Here is a 22,614-nt window from a genome sequence, read left to right on the forward strand (position 1 = left end):
TTTATCTCATTATTATGACTTTTTATCTCATTATTTCGACTTTCTTATCTCATAATTATGACTTTTTATCTCATTATTATGACTTTTTATCTCATAATTTCGACTTTCTTATCTCATAATTATGACTTTTTATCTCATTATTATGACTTTTTATCTCATAATTTCGACTTTCTTATCTCATAATTATGACTTTTTATCTCATTATTATGACTTTTTATCTCATAATTTCGACTTTCTTATCTCATAATTATGACTTTTTATCTCATAATTTCGACTTTTTTATCTCATAATTATGACTTTTCATGGGGATTTTATTTTTTTCAAGTGGCGGAAATGGGCTTCCATATGTTCGAGAGCGATTTGAAAATTTAAATAATATTTTGAAACCACTTTTTCTACAACTTTATATACATTTTGTCTCAAGACAAGTATGTTTAACACAACAAGTGCATGTTTTAGCATTTTGGGCATGGATTATTAGATTTTTATATGGGGGACATGAAATGTCCTCCAATTCTGGAATGACCAGTGTTAGTATCTCTAGGAGTCTAGGGCCCTGGGTAATGCTAGCTGGTTTGTGCTAGCTGATGATAGGTTAGTAGGAGTGGCGAAGTCACGCCCATCTACTTCCAGTCCATGGGACCTTATTTCGGAAAAAATATGTATTGAAGTCAATGGAGAGAGAAAACTTATTTTATATAATTAATCAATCTTAATATAAGACTATGAAAAATACGCAACTAGAAAGACTACAAATCCCAGAGTCGCGTAAGTGATGTCATAACTGATGTCACAATTGTTTTCCTCTGCTAAATATAAGAGATAGGCCTAGCTAAGATACGATAACTTTAACAAGATGCCTGTGTGCTTAGTACCAGGTTGTTATCATACCAGCAATGGGTCTTGCTCGTTCTTTCGCTTCCCGTCTGATGAAAGGACCAGGAGTGGCTGGCTGGATCAAGTTAGCTACCTAGCTAGTAGCAAGCACGTTAGTTAGCATAGCATTACAGTCTTAGCCGTGTCATTTTTATTAGCCTTACATGAAGTAACACTAAGTAACCCAAAATGTAAACAATAAGAGTAGTATTTCGTGAACCCTTTGAAGAGTACTGTCACACCGGGGTGATCATTCTATAACTTTTAACTTAAAATTAGCCTTTTTTCTTGAGTCCTCTATTAGCAATTGTATTTATTTTACTGCATACAAGAGGAAGGGGAGTATTATCAGATTACAAATGAGTAAAAAACGAACTGACTAAAAGCTAACTAGCCTAGCGTAGAAGAGAAGCAGTAGGTCTATCTCTGTTAAACTAGAGGAATTACAAGACAATAGTTTTCATTTACCTTATAAATCATGTAGGCCTATTTAAACATATTAAATCAAAGATAATTTAATGAACATCATGTGTTGGACAAACATTGCTTGTTGTTGCTGCATGTGTTTTTTTTGTATTCATGTTTCTCTGCCTGACGAATTTAGCCTTCAAACTTTAAGCTGAACTTCCAATTGTTGTTTGTGTTGTTAAATAACTTCATAGTTTCCTCCATTATTTTGTGAGGCGGCATTGTGTAATAGTAAGCATTAGTTACATTTGCTTTGAGTAACCAACAGTTGCTTGGCAACACTGTTAAGACTGCAATGGATGGTGATGTGAAACAGACAAACTGAACAAGTCAAAGTTGAACAATGTACGTCTGTCGTTAACATTATAAACTATGATAACATAGCAGTGTCATTTCAGCAAAAAAAGCTGAAAATAAATCGAATTACGCCTGATTTACTTAAAGCAACGTGACGTGTAGCCTAGCCTAGCATAATTAACCAGATTTTGTAAAGAGGCTAATGTTGCTATTGTGGTGGAACACTATCATGTTTTATCTTGTGTTGTCCTTATAAACGAGTAAGTATGACTTTTTCTGAAGGCTGTATTGACACTGGTATGCTTTTAAAGTGATTTATAAACGTTAATGTTGGAGAGGAAACAGCATGTCGAGAAGCAGAGCCTGCACAGCAACAGCAGCCGTTAGCCGTTTGCGCCGGTTGGAACCAAACCGTCCCTCACATGGTTTCCGGGGTGATTGTATAGCAGTGTTGTTCTTGAACACATCGCCTGCTCCACAGCCCGGACTCCCGGGTAAATTTCTACAGATACAAGACCATACGTTCTTTATGTGTGTCTGTATTTGAATAACTAACACGTATTTAATCAAGCGTGTGTTGTTTGAGGTTGCTTTTCCCCCAAACTACGGTTTGTTTTAGTTTCTGTTAAACTATTTCAGCAGCAGTTGAGAGCTCCAGTCTGCCAGCAGAGACAGAGGAGGGATGTCGCGCGGGTAAGTGTGGGAGACGTTAACGTTGCATTAAATAAAAAATAAATAATATGAAGTGTGTTTATACAGTTCGCCTGGTAGACATGTCTCACAGCTGTAATTATAATGTAACCATCGATACAGCTGTACATCAAGTGGCTACATTGCTGCATTATATGAGAGTGTGAGTGAGACGAGTGTTTCCTCTCTTTCATGTCCTATGTTCTGTTGTGTCGTGGTAGTGAGCTGGAAAAGCTGGACCCGGCTGTTTTCCAGAAGCAGTTGCACAGTCTGGAATTTAGGTAGGCATGCATTTGTTATCCCTACTGTAATGTCAGCTAACTTTCTCCATTGTTATCATCTCAAACTCCTTATTTGTTCGCCACTAAAAAGTGTGCATTTGCGTACACGATGCCCCGCTAGAGGCGCCCTACTTAAGTAACAGTCAACGTTTCCTAAAGCGTGCTCATGATACTATGTAGCCAAGTTAGCTAGCTTGAAGTTAGAGTCAAGTTTTGTTATAAGTTAATTGGTTGAAATACCATTTTTGGCTTATTTGTCCAAATGTTGTTTTGAGAGTTGCTAAGCGCACTGTTGAGATATAAATGACAACGATGTGTATGTAAGTCGAGAGTAACTGTTTGGTTTAACAGATTCTGTTAACTTGTCTACGGACGCTATCACGATTCTGTGCAGCACAACATGCTTGCGTGTTGAAAATGTTGTAGGACGGGGAAAAAGAAAAACACAAGCTTTCAACAGAGGGAACATTTACAAGCTAGGCAACAAAAAGTAGTTTGTTATTTGTATTTTGTATATGAAAAATGTAATTGCAAATGCCTGTTTTCAAAGCAGTAATAGCAACTCGGTTTTCTTTTTTCAATGGTAAAGAATAGAAGAGTAAAACGGGACATTATGCGTTTCTAATGGTTTAAATGTGAGTCACAAAGCTGCAGAAACGCCTCTATAATGCAGTCCAATTCAACATCTCTGCAAACTTCACAACCTTTGATAAACAGTGGCAGATTTATCACTTCAAGATTTGTATTGCATAAGTTGTTTTTACCATAGACTTTGATGCTTTCTTGCAGTGACATATCTGTTTCTGCATCTGCTTCTGAAACATATTATGGTACACCAATGCAACATGATATGAATTTTAATTTCTAAAATTGACATTCAAACTCAATTGCACCAATATAAAGTCCATATCAAGTATGTCATATCATATGTTGATATCAATGATCACTTGAGAGACAGTAGATAGTGATTGCTATGCTATTGTCACTATTAATAATCGTCATATATTGAAACCCAGTTATACATGTTTACATTTCTGTTTTTCTGTGGTTGCAGCATGGACGAAGAAGGGGATAGTAATAAGTGCATTGACACTGACTCGGACGCAGCTGACCAGAAGGATGGTTCGAAGTGTAAAGTCAAATGGACTCAGGAAGAAGTGAGTACAAAGAGGGCTTTGATCCTGATGTCTATATATCAGACATTCATCTGATTACATTATCTGGAGCAACATACTATTATTTCCTTTATTTTGCTATCATAGCTTCAATGGCTTGAACTGGGGCAGTTGTGCAAACTCATGCTTAAGAAATGTTGTCACATATGTTTTTATGGATGAGTTTGTTCCGTAGCTACTGGCAAAAGTTATCAGTTTTTAAAATTACTTTAAAATGGTACTGTATCTGAACAGATTTTCTCTTGTGTGCAGGAGGAAAATCTCAAAATCCTGATCAACAATTTTGGAACAAAAGATTGGAAAACCATGGCAATTTTTTTACCAGTAAGTATTTAGCGGAAACGCAATCAATCCTGTGAGAGAAAATTATTAATGATCAGCCAGGTGTCTTGCAGCATTGTGTCTGTCTATCAGGTTGTGAACATTTAAAAAAGAAAAATACTAACCAATCAAGTTGATTTACTTTTTTGATTTTCCTCTTAAATAATTCAACTGTTTTTCCCTAAAACAAATTGGCTTTTACTTTGGCAGGGGCGGACAGAATCTGATTGTGTGCACCGCTGGAAAAAGCACCTGGATCCTGATTTAGTCAAGGGCTTCTGGACCAAAGAGGAAGATGAAATGGTAAAAAAAACGACACAGAACATCTGAAACAGACTTAAGACCAGTTTGTTGTAAACAATGTCGCATCTCACCTTTTACTCCTGTGTTAACATATTGACTTTCTCTTGACAGATAGTAGAGCTGGTGGGCAAGTACGGCAACAAACAGTGGTCTTTGATTGCCGGGCACCTGAAGGGACGTTTGGGGAAACGGTGCCGTGAGCGCTGGCACAACCACCTCGACCCACTTATCAAAAAGAGCTTATGGACCGATGAAGAAGACCTCATCATCCACAAAGCCCACACCATCTTGGGAAACCGGTGGGCTGAGATTGCCAGGCTGCTTCCTGGAAGGTGGGTTGAGTAGCTGTTATGGATTTGCTGAAGTTTATAAAAAGAGAAATGACCGACATTTTAAATGCATGATTCATAAACTAAAGAAGTGCATGTAAGAAAGTTTCAGCCCGTTTTGTTTTTCACCAAGACTTTTTAATTTATATTTGTTGGTTCCTCTTGCAGGACAGACAATTCTGTGAAAAATCGCTGGAACTCCACCATCAAGCGGAAAGTAGAGTTGGGCTTGTACAAAGACCTAGCTGACAGCATTTCCCTTGATATTCAGCACTTTGTTGAAGGAGAGGTACAGTACTTATTAAGTTTAGCACATACTATAAAAGGCTTATCGTTTTTCAACTTTCACAGCCATTTTCATGTTTTTTTTTCTCAATAATTTCTTAGGGGGAACATTTGAATTTACATTTCTATAATATTTAATGATTACTTATATACTCTAACATTATGTGGGATCAGGGCTCGACATTAACGACTGCCCGATGGCCCGAGGCAATCTAGTATTTAGCTCGGTGAATGAAGCCTCACCTGCTGGTTGCCTGATCGGGCAATTGTGGAGATGTGTCAGTGCCTGACAGCGGTCAAATCGGTTGGAAAAAGTTGCCAAAAGTCGGTCAACCCGTCTTTCTTCATGGACGTCGCCATTTTGTGTGCTTCGCGGATGCGCTCGGCTCCTCTCGACTGCTGCTCGGGCGCTGCTCGGTCAGCTTCCGGAGGAATTCGTTCGATCAACTTCGCAATGTTCTGGCTGGCCAGGTCAATACGATTTCTATACAATGAATACTACCCGGACAATGAACCGAATGCAACCACATTTTCGCGGGAATTTCAATTTGTTACGGATTCTGATGCTGAATACCTAACGATCAAATCATTTAAAGTCAGTGTATTACAATGTTTCAATTAGTTTGTAATTAATAATTGTATAAAGCAGTTATTTCAGGGTGGTTTCGACCTCTTCTTACCAATTCTTAATTTCTAATAAGCTGGCCAGTGTACACTCTAGGTCTCCCAGACTAACAGTAGATAACATTACAAACATGTTTAACAGGGGCCATAATAGTGTAAATAATGTTTGTTTTGGCAGTTATAACTGAATGTAATGTTTTCTACTTTTTTACATCTGGGAAGGCATTTGCCTTCATCAGATGGAAAGTGTCTTGACCAACAACTTAAGTATTTCTTATAGCTATGCAGGGCATGCAAGCGAGCAAACACAAACAAGAACTCATGCAAACAAACAAGTGAAATGAAGAATAAAATTGAAATTGTACAATATAATATTGTGGTGGTTCATCTTATAATTCAGTCTAGAGAATGCACCAGATAGCATCTAAGACCTGCAAAAATCTAAATGTTCTGTGCGGGGGGGGGGGGGGCCCAAACCCAAACCCTTCGTGCGTCATTTCGTCCGCGCGCATTTTTCAGGGCAATCTCTATTGGGCTCAGGGCCATCTGTAAATTAGCTTAGATGGCCCACAGGGCCATCTCCCAAAATCCTAATGTCATGCACTGGGGCTGTTCATATTATGGAAGGAAAATGTGTTTTGTGGTTATTTTATAATATTTTGCTACAAAGACACTATTGTGCTCAACTCGTATATTGTTTTACAGTTGGACTTCAAATGTGACGTTGTATTAGACACTGAACCAGTAACTCCAAAAGTGGTAAGCTATTTATGATGATTACATTTCTAAAATATTTTAAAAGACATTACAATGTTGTAGAGCTACTTCAGTTACATTACAATAAAGCAGCTCCCAAACAGAGCCATGACAATAATGACCAGATAACATTTTATGGGTGGTCTGGGATGCATGTTATCAAATCAAATGTATATTTTTTTCAGTGATGCTTCCAGATGCCAAGCTTGTTTTTTTTCTTTCTGCAGATAAGGCCAGAGAAAGAAAAGAAGCAGGAGTGTCAGAAGAATGTCAGACCGAAGACGCCCGCTCCGCTTACACAGACTGTAGGATCCATGAGTCCCTCCTTACCCCACAGTTCAAGTTCCAGTCCCAGCTCGAGCTCAAGTGCTGCTCCGGCACCTGCGCCAGTGGACCAGAAACAGTTTGTGACTGCAGCACTGAGGATGATCGCGGAGGACATGCTGCCACTCAGGTGAATTGTAGCGCTAGTGGCTGATACAGTGTCCTTGCTGGATTTGTTAGTTTGTTAAACTAAGTTTACTTTCCCAAGTCAGATAAATCCTTTCGTGGGTCTACCTTCTGTAGTTCATGTTATATGTGTCCCCTGACTTTGAATTACCGCATCAGAATACACATTTTCTAATCTGTTGGGCATAGCAAATTGACTTAAATATACACATCCAACCAATAGTCATGTTAATGCATTTCATCCATTATTTAAAATGCACTATACCAATGTTCCTTCACTTTATTCCCCACAGTTTTATTGAAGGTGCAGGCTTCAGGTCCTTCGTGAGTACCGTCCGGCCTGAATGCAACAAGCTGTCCCAGCGTGTCATGGGCCTACAACTCTATGATGATGTGGAGAGAACCATCAAGCCTCAGCTCATTCGTGACCTTAAAGCTTGCCTTGCCAAATCCAAAGATGGTGAGAGCGCCATTCATGTGACCTTTGACCTATGGGCAGGGGATGATGCCCATCCAGTGGAGGATCCCATAGTCGTGGTGCAGCTCCACTTTGTCAGTGAGTCCTGGCAGATCCGCCGTCCCATTGTGGCCTTCCGCCACCTCAGCCACAAAAACCTCAGCACGGCTGTGGCCAGGGAGCTTGAAGGTGTTCTGCTGAGCTACGGCATATTTCCTCGCAGCATCGGCTACGTCCTCGCCAACCAGGCCAAAGAAACCCTGGCTGGGAACAGTTTGTTCTGCGACTATAAGATCATGTGCTCATCCAGCAGGGGAGAACCAGATGGAGACGAGATGGTGTCATTCCTGTCGAACCAGATGCCTGGAACAGAATCCCCTTTTTCAGAGCTACAGATTGGGAACAGTGCCACCTGTGTGGCCCATACATTGCAGCTTGTGATTAAAGAGGCACTGCAGAACTCCAGGGTTGTGGAAAATGTAATCTCCCAGGTCCACAACGTGGTGGCTTTTTTTAGGAGCAGCGCCTACTGGAGCGAGGTAGGAGAAATTAAGTCTTGCAAGTGTAATTTACCCTGTATTATTATTATTATTATTATTATTATTATATATATAACGGTACATATTTCTGTAACCAAATCAGTTTTTCGGGTTTCAGAGAATTTACATCCAAAGATGAGGTAGTACCTGCAGTGTGTCTTGTTGAAATTATGTGTTCATTAGGTCTATTCTGTGTATTAAACCTTTCAAATGTATTGTCCTACATCATTTAGGTTTAATCAGATTTTTTTTATGAAAAAGCTTGTACATGATATGAAGGATTCATTTTCTTTTTTTCTTGCTGGTGTATAGAAACATTTATAAACCAAAATTATCAAGAAGTAGGATTTTGTTATATGGTTATTTTAGTTTACTGACATCAGATATATTGAGTATTTAAAGCAGGCACGCATTGGAACATTCTGGGCAAATAGTGATGTTTATGCCAATACCATTTACGCTAGCTGGGTGTGGCAGCTGCTGTCCAAATCAAAGGCAAATAAATAAACAATATTTAGCCGGTGCAAAGTTGATGTGACAAACGGATAAACATTGGCCAATGTCATCTTGTTCACTGATAAGACAATGTCTGGCAAAAATGCTAATATCAGCTAAATGTGCTATTTGAGGTGAGACAGCTTATACAAACATTACTGTTATACATATTATAAATTCTATCTGAGATCTGAAATGTTTTTGTTTGCAGCAACCGAGAGAGTATACTTTCCTGATTTATAATTTTTTTTAACTTGTTTTGAATCTTTTTATTTGTTTAGGTTTTGATGAAGGAGTGCAACGTGTCCCTGTGCCCTTCCTCCAGTAGCTGTCGCTGGAACTCCATGATGCTGTCTTTACGGCGCATGGTGCAGGAGTCCACCTGGAGCGCCATCATGACGCTCTTAGCTCAGGCTCGCATAGAGGCCAACGACACAGCCAGTGTCCCGCCTCTGGTCATGGCCAAGAGGGAGCAAGTGATTGACATCCTGGGTCTTCTTGAGCCTTTTGAGGAGGCCTTGCAGGTAAAAGAGAAAGTAGATTTCATGGATGTGTTGGATCATATTTCATAATAAATTGCACTTAATAAATAGTTTTTTTTAAAACCTGAACATTACTTCAGCCATTTGGTCAAAAATCCTTTCCTATTTATACTTGCATTTCCAGTTTCCTTCACTTTCTTGTTGTAATTTATTTCTGAAATGGTGGCAAATAATGATGCAGACGGCTTAAGAAGAAATATTAAGGAATACGCATTGAAACTTACTATCTTTTTAATATCTACTATCATTCATAGTACATTCAGCCCAGATTTAAGTATAAGATACCTTTTTAGAAATATTATGTACATGTATGGAAATACAGTAGTGTTGTCAGTAAAAGATTATGTGAGATAATTTCCTTTTTGCTTCTTCTTAACCAGGTACTGCAAGGAAATGGAGTGACTTTTTCTTTCATCATACCTTCCCTCATCGGCCTTGATAAGGCTCTGGAGAGCCTCGTCACCAACTACACCCACTTCAACAAGGCCCTGCGCACTGGCCTCCACACACACTTCCAGTCCATGATTCAACAGAAGGACATGATAATAGCTGCTGTGCTCGACCCGAGGATCAAACTGCAGGTATTGAATTAAAACAGTGCTTTTATGTTTTGCTCTTATGTATTGCATGATCAAATGGCATCTTGTACATTTGAATGGAAGTGTTTATATTGAGCTCTCGGTTACTCCTCTGAGGATCTGCACCCAGAATCTGAACTCTCATCCTCGCTTGAATGTTTTTTTCTCAGCCGTTTCCTGATGCCAAACAGGAGGTGGACAACACGGGTTTCCTATCGCCACCACCAAAGCATCTGGCGCGCACCATTGTGGAAGCCGCAGTGGAAAGCATGGGGGCCTCAGCATCTCCCCCTGTTGAGGCAGATAAAGACCAGACAAGCAAAGAGGTCAACCAGCAGAATGGCGAAGAGAAGAGCCAAGACAGCGTGACGATGGAGGTATCTAGTGGCAGCTCCGACGACAACAACTCCGACGGACTCAGCGGGAACAACCTCAAGCGTAAGTCCATCTTCAACTTCCTCCAGCCGGCTGCAAAGAGCATGAAGACATCAGAGCTCGATGTGTACCTATCAGAACCGCTGTGGGAAAGCAACTCCAGCGTCTTGTTCTGGAAATCTGCCACTCGGTTTCCTCTGCTTCAGAGAATCACCAAGAACCTGCTGGCAGTGCCGGCCACCTCGGGGGGCTTCGATCGACTGTGTCCCATGGCAGCGTGCATCGTAAGAGCCAAGAGGAGCCGCCTGCCATCTCACACCACAGAGAGACTGCTTCTATACAAAAACTCTTTAAAGACCAAGACTGGTAAAAAGCCCAGTGGGGTAACTAAACACTGATTGGTTATGTGACAATTGGGTCTGGTTATTCTGTCCTCCAACGCTGATCCTACATACTATGCTTTAAGAAAATGAAGGTATCCCCCTCAAATTAATTTCTTCAAAACACAGGATTAAACCAACTGAATTCAGCATCATTTGAACATCGCAGCAGTAGTCAACAGCAGCAATATATAATATACTAAAAGTATATTGACAAAGAGTAGCTTGAGGATCTCTTTGGTTAAAATAGCAATATAATGTAATACAGCACAAACAATTCCTCTGCTAGTGGATAGAGTGAAATGCAACTTCTTTGCTCTTCACATAAAGCAGCTCGACTGCATTCCAACAGTATTGACTTGAGCATAATTTACCCTGTAAAAAATGTCTTCCTGAAATTGTTAAAAAAAAGATGCTACACTCAATAACATTGCTTCAAATCACAACTCTAACATCAGTGTGTGTTTCTGTGTATGCAGCAATTGGATAATAATTGCTCTAGGCAGGTAAATCAGCATGCATGGCTTCTCAGTACCCTAAGGCAAAATGTACAGTGCATATTCTACATTTTTGGAATCCATTTTTGTCCCTTCCTTGTTATTTATTTGTTTGTTATGCTGTACAGCAAGTGCAGATCTACTGTGTATTTGGTCACCTGGCAGTACATTGAACAAACTTTTTGTAGGAAGCCTATTTTCTTAGTCTCTCAAATTGTTTATATTTTTCTGTTTGGTCAGCGATGCTTGAAAGGTGCCCTTAATTAAATGTTTTCTCAAGAGTCTTGTTGATGAACTGTTTCTGATCTTAACTGAATTGTAACTTGTGATGGGGGATCAATGGGAAAGATAATTCTGTAACTGGCAGGGATATTATTTAACAGGTATGCTTTTAAACAAACTAAAGTTCACATTGAATGACAGCCAACTGATTTATTGCAGCGATGATTGTCCATATTGTACCAATAATAACACCAGTGTGAACTTAAATCCTGTGATTTTGCATATCTCCACTTGGACATATCATTGTTATGAAATAATAAAGCTATGTTCTCTTCAGTTTCCTGTTCCTCACGTCCATTTCTACTGCCACTTTCTGCATTTCAGTAACAATATAACTTAATTTTGTAATGACCTGGGAACTGTCACTCTAAAAGGCGATAGTTGATCATTTAATTTTGAGTGATTTATCCCCAGCGCCCCCGACTTTAGGTAGAATGAAATCTATCAACCAAAAGTCAAAGAAATTATTTTAATACCAAGAAGGCTTTTGGAAATGTCCATTAAAATTACATTTTCATTTCTGCTGTAATTTAAACATTTATCAAATATTTTAATGGATAATTTATACGTTTTATATATACAATCTAGGGTATTCATGGTAAGAAGGTAATGCATTATCATGTCATTTAGAGGTAAGGTATAAAAGTGGATATGTTCTTTTTGATTAGCAACCTTTGATCAATTATATCAATAAAATAAACCAATGTCTGGTCATTCAATAATTTTATTTTATTAAGATGTCTAAGATGTATTTCGTTTGTTTTTTGCTTTTCTTCGTTGCACTAATAATGTATATCATAAATGTATTAAGTGCCGTAATATTATTATTTTTCACATGCCATCGTTGATTGGCTGCCCCGGCATTCCTACGTCAGACCAAAACAGTGCCTCAAAGGTAGTACTTCCGGTGTCACGAGCTTTCCTCTGCCATGTGGATGGTGGGAAAACAATCTTGAAGCTGCTCTTATAGAAACGTGTTTGAGAAGTAGAACAAAGCTGACCAGAAGAGCGGAAGGTCCTTTAGGAAGAGGAATGTCTCCGGTCAGGTGTAAAAAGAGAAACATTTGAAAGAAGGTAAAGTATTCTGAGTCGTTAACTAGTGGCCATGGCTCTGTACGTGAAAGCCGCAGAGATCCTGGACAAAGCTGAGAAGAAGCAGGGCGCTTTGAAAACTCTGGTCTACGACAGCAAATTTGAGAACATCAAACCATTGTTCGCTCTGGTTTTGGAGACCCATAAGTTTTCCTCCGTCCTGGAGGAAATCATCGTGTCCTCCAAGCTGCTCAAGCAGACCAAGATGCGCATGAACCTGGCCAAGGTGCTGGTGTTCGACCTGCTGATAGGCCAGGGGCTGAAGTGCGGAGGAGCCTGGAAGACCATGATGTTAAAGCACCGCGCCCGGCTGCAGTCGGTGCTGGCCCGTATGAAGGTGAAGCAGAAGGTCAGCAAGAATGAGGACCTGCTCCCGGCCAGCGTCAAGCAGGTGCTCGCGGAAAATCTGCCCAGGTACGTGCGTGTGAACACCGTGAAGACCACCGTGGAGGATGCTGTGGACTATCTGAAGAGGGATGGCTTCTCCTACCTGGGACAGGCGTCCAGGCTGGAGGACTTGACCCTGAAGGAGAAATACTTTGTGATGGACATGCATCTGCCAGAGCTGCTGGTCTTCCCTCCTAACACTGACTTCCACGACCACTTCCTGTACAAGGCCGGCCACATCATTCTGCAGGACAAAGCCAGCTGCCTCCCTGCTTACCTCCTCAACCCCCCGGCTGGTGCACATATCATCGATGCTTGTGCCGCCCCGGGCAACAAAACCAGCCACCTGGCAGCCATCATGAAGAACAAGGGCAAGCTGTTTGCATTTGACTTGGATGCCAAGCGTCTGTCCACCATGGCCACTCTCTTGCTCAGATCCGGGGTCACCTGTCATCAGCTGGCCAACCAGGACTTCCTGAAGGTGGACCCTGACAGCCCGCAGTTTAAAGATGTTGAATACGTCCTGCTGGATCCCTCCTGCAGCGGATCAGGTAGAGTATCAGTTATTCCTGTGTTTCCCCCCCACTTTTTCGTCACCTTAACATGCGCACCTCCAAATCCTTTACATCCTCAATTAAGGAAGGTGACCTTAGTTGTATAGTCTTATGATTTATACATCATACAATCATATATGACCACAATCTCCCTTGAGTAACACAGCATTTAATATAAACCGTGTTGGTGTTCATCATATCCCCTGAGTCACCACTGCATCCATCCTGTAACATCATCATGTCAGCTGACTGGAGATTATTTGATACCACATATTCATGTCTAATTTCAGGGACATTTTAGGATAAAATCATCAGGTACTCCAGGGATTTGGCCCGTATCGGAATGACACTTCATCCCTATAGCTACACGCAGTTAGGTTGACTAGATCTTCCCAGCCAAGCTCATTGGGTCGGAGTCTGATTCCTTATGTTTATTTGTTTCATATTTTACCAGTATATTTCCTCTTGTCTGTAGAGTTTCTAGCTCTATCTATATGGTGGCGTGTTACTTACCGGTTTCATTTAAATAACAGTTTGAGTCCCGAAGAGGTCAACATATGCATTATTATACAAGAAAACCTATTTTAAAATATTTGTTAGTTTTATTAAGGGTCCAAATATCAAACAGAACTTTTAACTTTATTTCTGTAGCTTTCCATTAACCACCCAATGACTACTATACAAAAGCACGTGACTGTATTTGAGTAGAAACACTGGCTACACCTTGACCAGTTGCGACTAGTGCTCCGTACCTGGACTCACATTCAGGTTCAGGTCCGGACTCAAGTCCAGAGGTTCAGGTCCGGAATTATAAGTCCGGACCTGAACCCATGGCTTGTGTCAAGTTGTGTGAGTAACTAAAGTGAACTTATTGTGAGCTAATTATCAATTGAAAATTAACTCATAATCAACTCAAATTCAAACTCATCAGGTTTATTGTGCTCCCTTCCAACTTGTGTCTACATTTCTCTACAAAGTACAAATGTAAAAAAAACACTTTTTGCCACTTAGTCTACAAATGACTTATGACTACAAATACAAACTACAAAGTTCAAACATTTATTTCATTTACCAAACTAAAGTAACCAAACAGTCCCTGAGCTGACTGAGCCTAAATCCCTAAAACGTTGCTGAAAGGTAGAGTGTAGAGCAGACTCACTATACGCATTACACTGTTACACACCTACTATACAGTATACACACTGTAGTGACTGTACAGTCAGAGTGTACTGTACTGTCTGTACACCATGTCTTTTCTACAACTCTACATGTGTGCATTATACAGTACATACTACATACATAGTGATGTACATACATACTGTTAGAAATTAAAAATCAATGTTGATATGGCGTAATTTTGAATTAAATACACTATTTAATTTAAATCAGTTTTATTCTGAAAAAACCGGAAGTTCACACTATTAACTTAATACTTTTATTCTGAAAATTATTCACTTCCGGCATTAGCATGTGGCAAAATGCTACGTTTTCAAACCGTGAATCGAAGGTGAAATGACATGTGATGTTGTACACTGAGCACACTGGGATTAGCAACCATTTATTGACGCTGAATAACGTTTATCAGGGAATGTTTAAATAACCACAGACACCAGAATGATGTAATTTAGCAACAGAAAAAGGCAGGAATTGCATTGGACCCCTCCCCCGACGACGCCGGCCAATAGGAAAAGACCTCAGATGACAACAGGAAGAGCAAGCCAAGAATTGATCTCTTCTACCTGCTGACCTGGGGCCTCATTTATAACGCCGTGCGTAGGATTCACGTGGGAAGGTTGCTTACGTAGTAGAAATCCAAAAAATAGGTACAGAAATGTTCCGACATTTTACGATTCACCAAGCATTGCGCACCAGCAAGGAAAGTGCGTACAGCACTTCCTACGCCGGTTTCCCTTTTATAAATCACAACCGACTCGAAATGCGGTGCAGCTTTTGCGGGCTTCACGTAACGCCCATATTGGCCTATAAATAGTCAAAGAAACGCCCATTTATTCATTCATTCATTCATTCATTCTGACTGACTTTATGAAGAAGATCGCAGGGAATGAGACAGAACAGCTAAAAAAGACATCTCACACCGTGTCAGATTTGGGTTATTTTGGGGAGGTGGAGATAAATCACATTGTTTGGTGGATGCAGTTTGAACCAGAGTAGCAGCATGGAGGTCGGATCGTCAACAAAATAAATAAATAAATGGCCCGAAAAAGGTTAATGACAAAAACAATACACATAGCCTTCCTCAGGCAGTGTGTTTGTACCGGGGACAGGAGACCCCCCCCCTTGATGAGAGACTGTAAGAAGTGATCGGGGAATCCCTCCGGAGTGGAGTCATGACGACTGGATCTGAATTATGTTTTTGTATTTGGTGGTTTGTGTTCCAGCTGTCGATCAGCTGTGCGCAGCAACCCTATATCCACCAGTTAAAGGAAATACAACTAATGTGTTGTGTTATATCAGCTGTACAATTTACCGCATATGGTGTTCTTAGCTTCCATACCTCCTGTGTTTAACGAGTGACTTATCAAGTCTTGGCAAACGGCATAAAACACGATTAAACGTGATAGTATATAAAACCATGCTCGTATCCTATAGAAATGCAACACGGCGTCAGTTTAGATGTAATTCTGTCCTCCTGCTTACCGCATCATTTATGAGAAAACATTTCATAACATTAACACAACATTTCGAGGTGGTTTTAAATAACATATCCGTATTTATTTATTTCTCCAAGTTATGTTTTTGTGTGCACTGAGGAGTCTCAAACAGGCGTTTGTTTAATCATTTTAAGATTGGCTTTAATCAATGTTTGAAAATGAATTCTTCATATATGATAAATGAGAGTTAACATTTTATTTATGGTATTATTTCCACATATTTCTCTCCATTCTTCCTTCTGCCAAAGCGGTGTCGCAGTTTCTCGTCTCTCCCGTTTTTGTGCTTAGTGTGTATGCATGGGTTAGAGTTTGCGTTAGGGCTGTGGCGATACACTAATCTCACGATACGATACGATACACGATATTCAGCCAACGATACGATATATATCACGATATTCAGCCAACGATACGATTCGATACGATTCGATATAATTCGATACACTTATATCATTTTCTGAAAGATTTGAAAGGGACAGTGGGATTTTGGTGACATCTTGTGAGTGTTCCATTGACTTGGAATTGAATTAATTCAACTGAAAACTGAAAGCAACAATTATACAATATATGGCTCTGACAGAGAGTCTCCATCTTGCAAATGCTGGACAAAATGAATCAAAAGATGTGGTGAGAAAATTAGTTTCATTTATTGAAACAGTGCAAACTGTAGCTGTAAAGTGCAGTATCACAATGGACAATGGAGAATGAAAAGGTGCAGCAGGTGGCGGAACACGGGGGATTTGAATGGGACTTGTTAGAAATTAAAATCAATGTTTTGATGGCATAAAGTACCATAAACATACCGTCAGTTTAAATGCTGTTTTTATACTGAAAAACCAGAAGTTGTTGTGCACAACCAGTTGTTGAGCTTTTATTCTGAAAATCCTTCATCTCCGGTTAGCATTTAGCATGTGGCTAATATACAATTTCCTATAGAGGTGAATTTAGTAGCGATATGACACGGAGTGTTGCACACCGAAACCATGGCCGTATCTACCATTGAGGTCACCGAGGTCCGGACCTCGGTAATATTTGTCGAGCTGTGTATAACAAAACTTGTGAAATAATTGCACTAAACGGGGTTCTTTGTAGTACTTCCATTTACTGACGATGGGGGCGCTGCATAACTACGTAGCCTCGATTTAAGCAAACAGAAGAAGACGACATGTATCAACAAACCACCGCAGCCCGGACTTGAACCGGAGCGGCGGAGGAGTGATGAGGTATTTAGAGATCTGAGTCCAGCGGGCTGCTTGTGCTTCTGTTCATCAGGACATCATATGACCAGCAGATCCTGTGTGAACGCTCTACGTTAGTCAGTGGACGTCCGACAACATGCACACTAACTGATATTGCAGCTATAGGCTATACTTTGGTTTAAATTGCGTGAATAAACTAGCTAGACAGCTACAGTTAATTACATTCATCCAATGTCAGAAGGATTACCTTTTAACAAACGTTTTAATGGGTTTTTTTCATTTCAATTTGAGTAAAACATTGGAGATATAACATTGTATTATTTTCTTTTTACACTGACTCAGATGTAATGAAAAGACTATGCCAGTTGAAGCTCAGCTTTGAAAAGGAAGAGACAGGACAGGCAGAGAGAAAGAGAAAGTGATGGAAGTCAGGGAGGAACTGCAGGTACAGTCGGACAGAAGAATGTAGGCTTAATAACCCCATTTATCTATCTATTTATCTATAACAATAGTCTTCATTTACAATAGGCATAATTTTAAAACAACATACATCTATTGCAGTTATGATTTCATAATAAAACACAATTTGCTTACATCTTTGTTCTCTTTTGAGAATCAAACAAAACAGATTTAAAAAAAAAATGCAAACAAACAAGTGAAATGAACTAAATGGCTGAATTGCTTTTAATTCACTGGCAGGAGCGACAAGTGAGGAGGAGACAAGTGAGGAGGAGCAAAAGGTGAACAACAGGGAGAGATTGAACAAAGAGAAAGAGTAGAGGACAGAGAGAGTAATGAAGATGGAAGAGAGGGTGCAGGTCCTTCTGCATGTCCAGATCATTAATAGTAACAGTCAACTGATTAATGTATTACACTTTCAAAAATAATTTATACTGCAGCCCACTGAGATGGTTTGAAATCAATATATTATCCCCACAGGACTTAAAAAGCACCTAACTAGATCATGAAAATCGCGGGGGTATCCCCCGAACCCCCCCAACATGTTTGGACCTCGGTATTTAGGAAATCCTGGATACGACCCTGACTGAAACCTACTGATTTCAACACTACAACTATAGACGTCGAGATATTATTATTGCTGAATATTAAATGAAGGTACAGTTTATTTGAATACGTTTGTTTACAGACGTGGGTAGCATGAGACAACATTCGGAACTACCGGAAATGATACCAGCCGTGAGGTATTTTTGGAGTATTGATTACAGCGTTTAAAATGTATTAAATGAAAAGTCATGAAAGAGATAAGGAGGAGAAAAGGCGTGTTTAGTTATATATTTAATGTGCAATGTCTGAATCCTCTGTAATGCGCAACAACGAACATTGGAGACGTGGAGGGCCGATCCCCAGCAGCGCCAACCGGCCCACAGGGAGGATTCAGCAGAGGATATTTAACAGCTGGAAAGGTGGAGCTCGCTCTCTTCCCTTCGCTCACGAGAGCCAGAACACAGCTGTTTTTCTGACTGAACCATCTTCTGCTTGTAACATTACCGCGCTTTTTATTAATTAAAGTATACATTTGAACATTCTCAGACTCAATTAGTCTCCTTTTTAAAGCTTCTCTCCTGGACGCGAGTATAACGAACACAGTTATCAAACTTAATGTATCGATACCCGCGGCTGAAATATCGATACTTTCTCGGAAAACTAAATATCGATATATATCGCAAGATCGATTAAATTGCACAGCCCTAGTTTGCGTGGAGGACCGCACATTTTCCCGTCAAGTTAGTATTTTATAAATCGCAAACATTGCGTAGAAACTGGCGTACGTCATTTTTTGAGCGTATATCCCTTTTATAAATGAGGCCCCTGGGCTGACTGGAGATGAGGAGAGCGCCTCCTTTTGCAATTTCATTTGAACACCACCGCATCTTTTGTGTAATTAAATGCTGTTAACTTTTATAAGCTTCCCTTGACTCTTTTCAGTCTCTCCTGCCTTCAGGGAGGTTTTAGATGGTTTAGAACAAGAAGGAGAATATACGTAAGTGCTAGTTTTTTTGCGAGTCCAAATACCGGTTCCCAACGTTCTGGTTTTAACCGGATTTGAACCGAAACTTTTTCCAAGTCCAGTACCGGTTCGGCATACCGGTACGCAGCACTAGTTGCGACAGTACAATTATTGGTACGCATAGTTCGGGATTATTATATTGTTGTTGTAATTCAAATTAAAGTCAAGGAGCAGATATGCAAAAATAAATCATTTTTTTCCAACTTCCTTTCTGAATATCCCCATGTTAATGTCTCTGACAACCTGAATGAAATAAAAGATTTGTACACATTTTTAATAATCAGCAACCTCTACATGCAATAGTAGGATTTCAATATCATTTCTAAAACCTGTGTGTCCTCCAGGCATGGTGTGTCTCCGGGACGATGCGTCCTCTGCTGACCAGGAGAAGGTTAAGGCTCGTCTGGCCGCCCTGGCCTGCTTCCAGCTGCGCTGTCTCAACCACGGCCTGAAGTTCCCTCGCCTGAAGCGCCTGGTGTACTCCACCTGCTCCATCCACAGCCAGGAGAACGAGGGAGTCGTAGCGGCCTGTCTGCAGGAGAACCCCGGCTTCAGGTAGCAATAGTACATTTTCCCTAACTTATAACAAACTCAGCCATGTTTGTGTACCTGCAAATATTTCATCATTGGCTTTCCCTATTAGTCCTTTATATTTGCTGTTTGGGACACGTCTTTTGTGGCTCCTCCTTGATTTAACTTTTAGTTTGAACTCTGATAAGGTGCCATTTTACAGTGTCTCACTCCAGAAAATCCTTTTTTTTTGTTGTGTTTTATCCTTCAGGTTGGTTAATCTGCTGTCTCAGTGGCCTGAACGAGGCCTGGAGCCGCTCACTCAGTGTCTCCGTGCCAACCCTGCGAAAACCCGCACCCACGGCTTCTTCGTGGCTCTGCTGGAGAAATACAACGGGGCTGGGAGAAAGAAGCAGGAGCCAGCAGTTCAGATAAGGTGAATCATGTAAAGTTAAATATATATTGATGTTTCAACTCTTATTGTCGTAGTTTTGAAAATAGGGTTCACATGCAAATGTTTCACACGTGTGAAATATAATGCAGTTTTGATGTCTTTATTTTGATGAATGGAAATGATCCAGACTACATTTTGGGCATTCATTCCACTCTAATTGAATACATGTAGCCATTTCCTTTTGGTTTACAATTGTATTTTCTTCTGTGCTTCAGTGATCCTCCTGTCACAATCAGCGAGGCTGTGAATGAAGCAGAGAAGCAGGAGCCCGCGGGTCAGATAAGGTAAATACTATGGGGTCAAGTTATTGTCTTGGTTTCTAAAATACTGTAATTGGGTCATGCTTGCTCAGAATAAGTAATTCGGCAGTGGCACTTTGCTCTGGCCCTCTCCAGATGCATGTATTCTTTTTAGGGCCGGGACTTTAACGCGTTAATTAAGATTAATTAATTACACACAAAAAAACCGCACTTTAATCGCACTTCTTTTTGCACAGCGGAACGTTTCTCACTGGATGAGTTTCAGGCGTACCGATTATACTGGAGCACCAACTAACGTTCATGACTTCAGCATGGGACTTCAAACAACAACAAACCACGGTGAACAATAGTCAAACATGAACGAACAAGCTGATGAGACCGCTTTGGTTGGCCCCGTGGATGGGACATTTTGTTTTAAAAAACGGACGGATGGAAGCGTCGACAAGACACGGTTGTGTGCAAATTATGCAAAAAAGAATTTGCATATCACCGCAGCACATCAAGCCTAAAGTATCACCTAAATGCAAAACATGTAGCAGCTAGCATGTAGCAGTTAGCCCGACTCCGAGTGCAAGGAACCACACCCTGACCCAATCCACACTCAACCAGATGACTGGTTTCAGGGCCAGGATAAGTAAGTCCACGTCTGAGAAAATAACCAACTCCCTGGCTCACTGGATTGTCACTGGGCTCGACATTAAGGACTGCCCGATGGCCCGGGGCCATCTAGTATTTAGCTCGGGCAATGAAGCCTCACCTGCTGGTTGCCCGATCGGGCAATCTATTATGCCAGTATCATGCAGCTCGCGGATCCAGTAATGAGTGACCCGACAGTAAAACTAAACATATCTATAACTCGTTTAGGTAGTTTGAGAGGTAATTAAAATAGCTACGTGTGATATTCTAACCTGAAGTGTGTGTTTTGTCCGCTCACCGCTGTATGTGGTTATGCAGAGCTGCGTGTCGAGTCTCGACTCGTCAGCAGCAGCTGATCTCTCTCTCCCGTCAGATTAGACTTCACTCGCGTTTATGTCCATATCGATCAGATCCAGCTAGTTCTAGCTAATGATAGGACTACCTGCTTATTAAAAGACAACTACACAATAAGTGTCGCTATGCAACTGGATGAGGCCACAAAGTATAGCGCAGCATTATGCATTTGTTTACATGCCCACCGGAACCCCCGAGGCATTACCAACAGATCAACGCACAATCAACCCATACAGGACATCTCTTTCTCCACATTAAGTGTTAGACATTAGAGTTGACTATTCTTGTCTGTCACATACTCTTCTTGTCTGTCACATAAGTGGCGCAACTGAAGCGGTATTGCTCTAAAGGGAAATTATTTTGACCGAAGATATTTAGATTTGCCGGCTAACGGGAACTCTCACGTGTGCTTCGCGGATGCGCTCGGCTCCTCTCGACTGCTGCTCGGGTCTGCTCGGTCAGCTTCCGGATGAGGAGGCATTCGTTCGACCAACTTACAGTAGTTAACATTACAAACATTTTTAACAGGGGCCATAATAGTGTAAATAATGTTTGTTTTGGCAGTTATAACTGAATGTAATGTTTTCTACTTTTTTCCATCTGGGAAGGCATTTGCCTTCATCAGATGGAAAGTGTTTTGACCAACAACTTAAGTATTTCTTATAGCTATGCAGGGCATGCAAGCGAGCAAACACAAACAAGAACAAACAAACAAGTGAAATGAAGAATAAAATTGAAATTGTACAATATAATATTGTGGTGGTTCATCTTATAATTCAGTCTAGAGAATGCACCAGACAGCATCTAAGACCTGCAAAAATCTAAATGTCTAGGGGGACGGAGGCCCCCCAAACCCCCCCAAGCCATTTCGTCCGCGTGCATTTTTCAGGGCAATCTCTATTGGGCTCAGGGCCATCTGTAAATTAACTTAGATGGCCAGAGGGCCATCTCCCAAAATCCTTAATGTCATGCACTTGGACTGTAGACCACTTGGAGTAAAATCCATGTGAAAATTGCTTCTCACTGTTTTCAGGTCAAATATGTATATTTGATTAAAAATGCGATTAATTTCGATTAATTAATTACAAAGCCTCTCATTAATTAGATTAACTTTAGTTTTCTGCTCTGTTACAGCGCTCAAGAGGCGACACCACCCATCCCCTCCACCCGTCGGAAGAGGCCTGCAGCTTCTGGTGAAGAGTCTGACGCTTCAGAGACGGAGGCCAAACAGACTCCTGCAGCAGATCAGGCTGACGGTACACCCAGCAAGAAGAAGAAGAGAAAGAGGAAGAGGAAGAAGAAGAAGAAGAAGAAAGTGGAAACAGTGGAAACAGTGGAGTGATAGAAGAAACAAGATGGGACTGCTACAGCATGTAATGTGGAGGGAATGCTCTTACGAAGGGCTCTGTTGATGTGTGGAATGTAACAGAAAAGTAAAGATTATTTTTTACTGTATCACGTCTCTGTGTT

The 22,614-nt window shown here is 40.7% G+C and overlaps 2 protein-coding genes across 7 annotated transcripts; both read left to right on the forward strand.

Annotated features, from left to right (window-relative positions):
• Window positions 1-1,978: 1,978 nt before the first annotated feature.
• mybl2a (v-myb avian myeloblastosis viral oncogene homolog-like 2a) lies at window positions 1,979-11,276 on the forward strand. 6 transcript variants are annotated; one of them, XM_034088018.1, is made up of 14 exons: window positions 1,979-2,135; window positions 2,281-2,334; window positions 2,553-2,612; window positions 3,667-3,769; window positions 4,040-4,111; window positions 4,319-4,411; window positions 4,523-4,743; window positions 4,909-5,029; window positions 6,355-6,408; window positions 6,633-6,859; window positions 7,149-7,851; window positions 8,628-8,870; window positions 9,269-9,469; window positions 9,637-11,276. In XM_034088018.1, the coding sequence occupies exons 2-14, from the start codon at window positions 2,324-2,326 to the stop codon at window positions 10,237-10,239; spliced, it is 2,712 nt and encodes a 903-aa protein (XP_033943909.1). In that variant the 5' UTR covers window positions 1,979-2,135; window positions 2,281-2,323; the 3' UTR covers window positions 10,240-11,276. The 6 variants fall into 6 exon arrangements, with proteins under 6 accessions (XP_033943909.1, XP_033943912.1, XP_033943913.1 ...); XM_034088021.1 differs by having other exon boundaries at window positions 2,284-2,334; XM_034088022.1 differs by lacking the exon at window positions 2,553-2,612.
• A 607-nt stretch (window positions 11,277-11,883) lies between these two features.
• On the forward strand, window positions 11,884-22,599 carry nsun5 (NOP2/Sun RNA methyltransferase 5). Its single transcript, XM_034087093.2, has 5 exons — window positions 11,884-13,030; window positions 19,275-19,485; window positions 19,712-19,876; window positions 20,110-20,178; window positions 22,279-22,599. The coding sequence occupies exons 1-5, from the start codon at window positions 12,106-12,108 to the stop codon at window positions 22,484-22,486; spliced, it is 1,578 nt and encodes a 525-aa protein (XP_033942984.1). The 5' UTR covers window positions 11,884-12,105; the 3' UTR covers window positions 22,487-22,599.
• Window positions 22,600-22,614: the final 15 nt, after the last annotated feature.

The sequence above is a fragment of the Pseudochaenichthys georgianus genome, chromosome 7 (genome assembly GCF_902827115.2).
Source record: "Pseudochaenichthys georgianus chromosome 7, fPseGeo1.2, whole genome shotgun sequence".
NCBI lineage: Eukaryota > Metazoa > Chordata > Actinopteri > Perciformes > Channichthyidae > Pseudochaenichthys > Pseudochaenichthys georgianus.

What these genes read in the sequence shown, in the direction of transcription:
- nsun5 (XM_034087093.2), top strand. Translation starts at nt 12,106, where the DNA reads ATGGCTCTGTACGTGAAAGCCGCAGAGATCCTGGACAAAGCTGAGAAG. An exon ending in CAGGAGAACCCCGGCTTCAG is followed by an intron (nt 19,486 to 19,711) that starts GTAGCAATAGTA and finishes TTTATCCTTCAG; the next exon opens with GTTGGTTAATCTGCTGTCTC. An exon ending in GAGCCCGCGGGTCAGATAAG is followed by an intron (nt 20,179 to 22,278) that starts GTAAATACTATG and finishes GCTCTGTTACAG; the next exon opens with CGCTCAAGAGGCGACACCAC.
- mybl2a (XM_034088018.1), top strand. An exon ending in GAGGACATGCTGCCACTCAG is followed by an intron (nt 6,860 to 7,148) that starts GTGAATTGTAGC and finishes TATTCCCCACAG; the next exon opens with TTTTATTGAAGGTGCAGGCT. An exon ending in ACCCGAGGATCAAACTGCAG is followed by an intron (nt 9,470 to 9,636) that starts GTATTGAATTAA and finishes TTTTTTTCTCAG; the next exon opens with CCGTTTCCTGATGCCAAACA.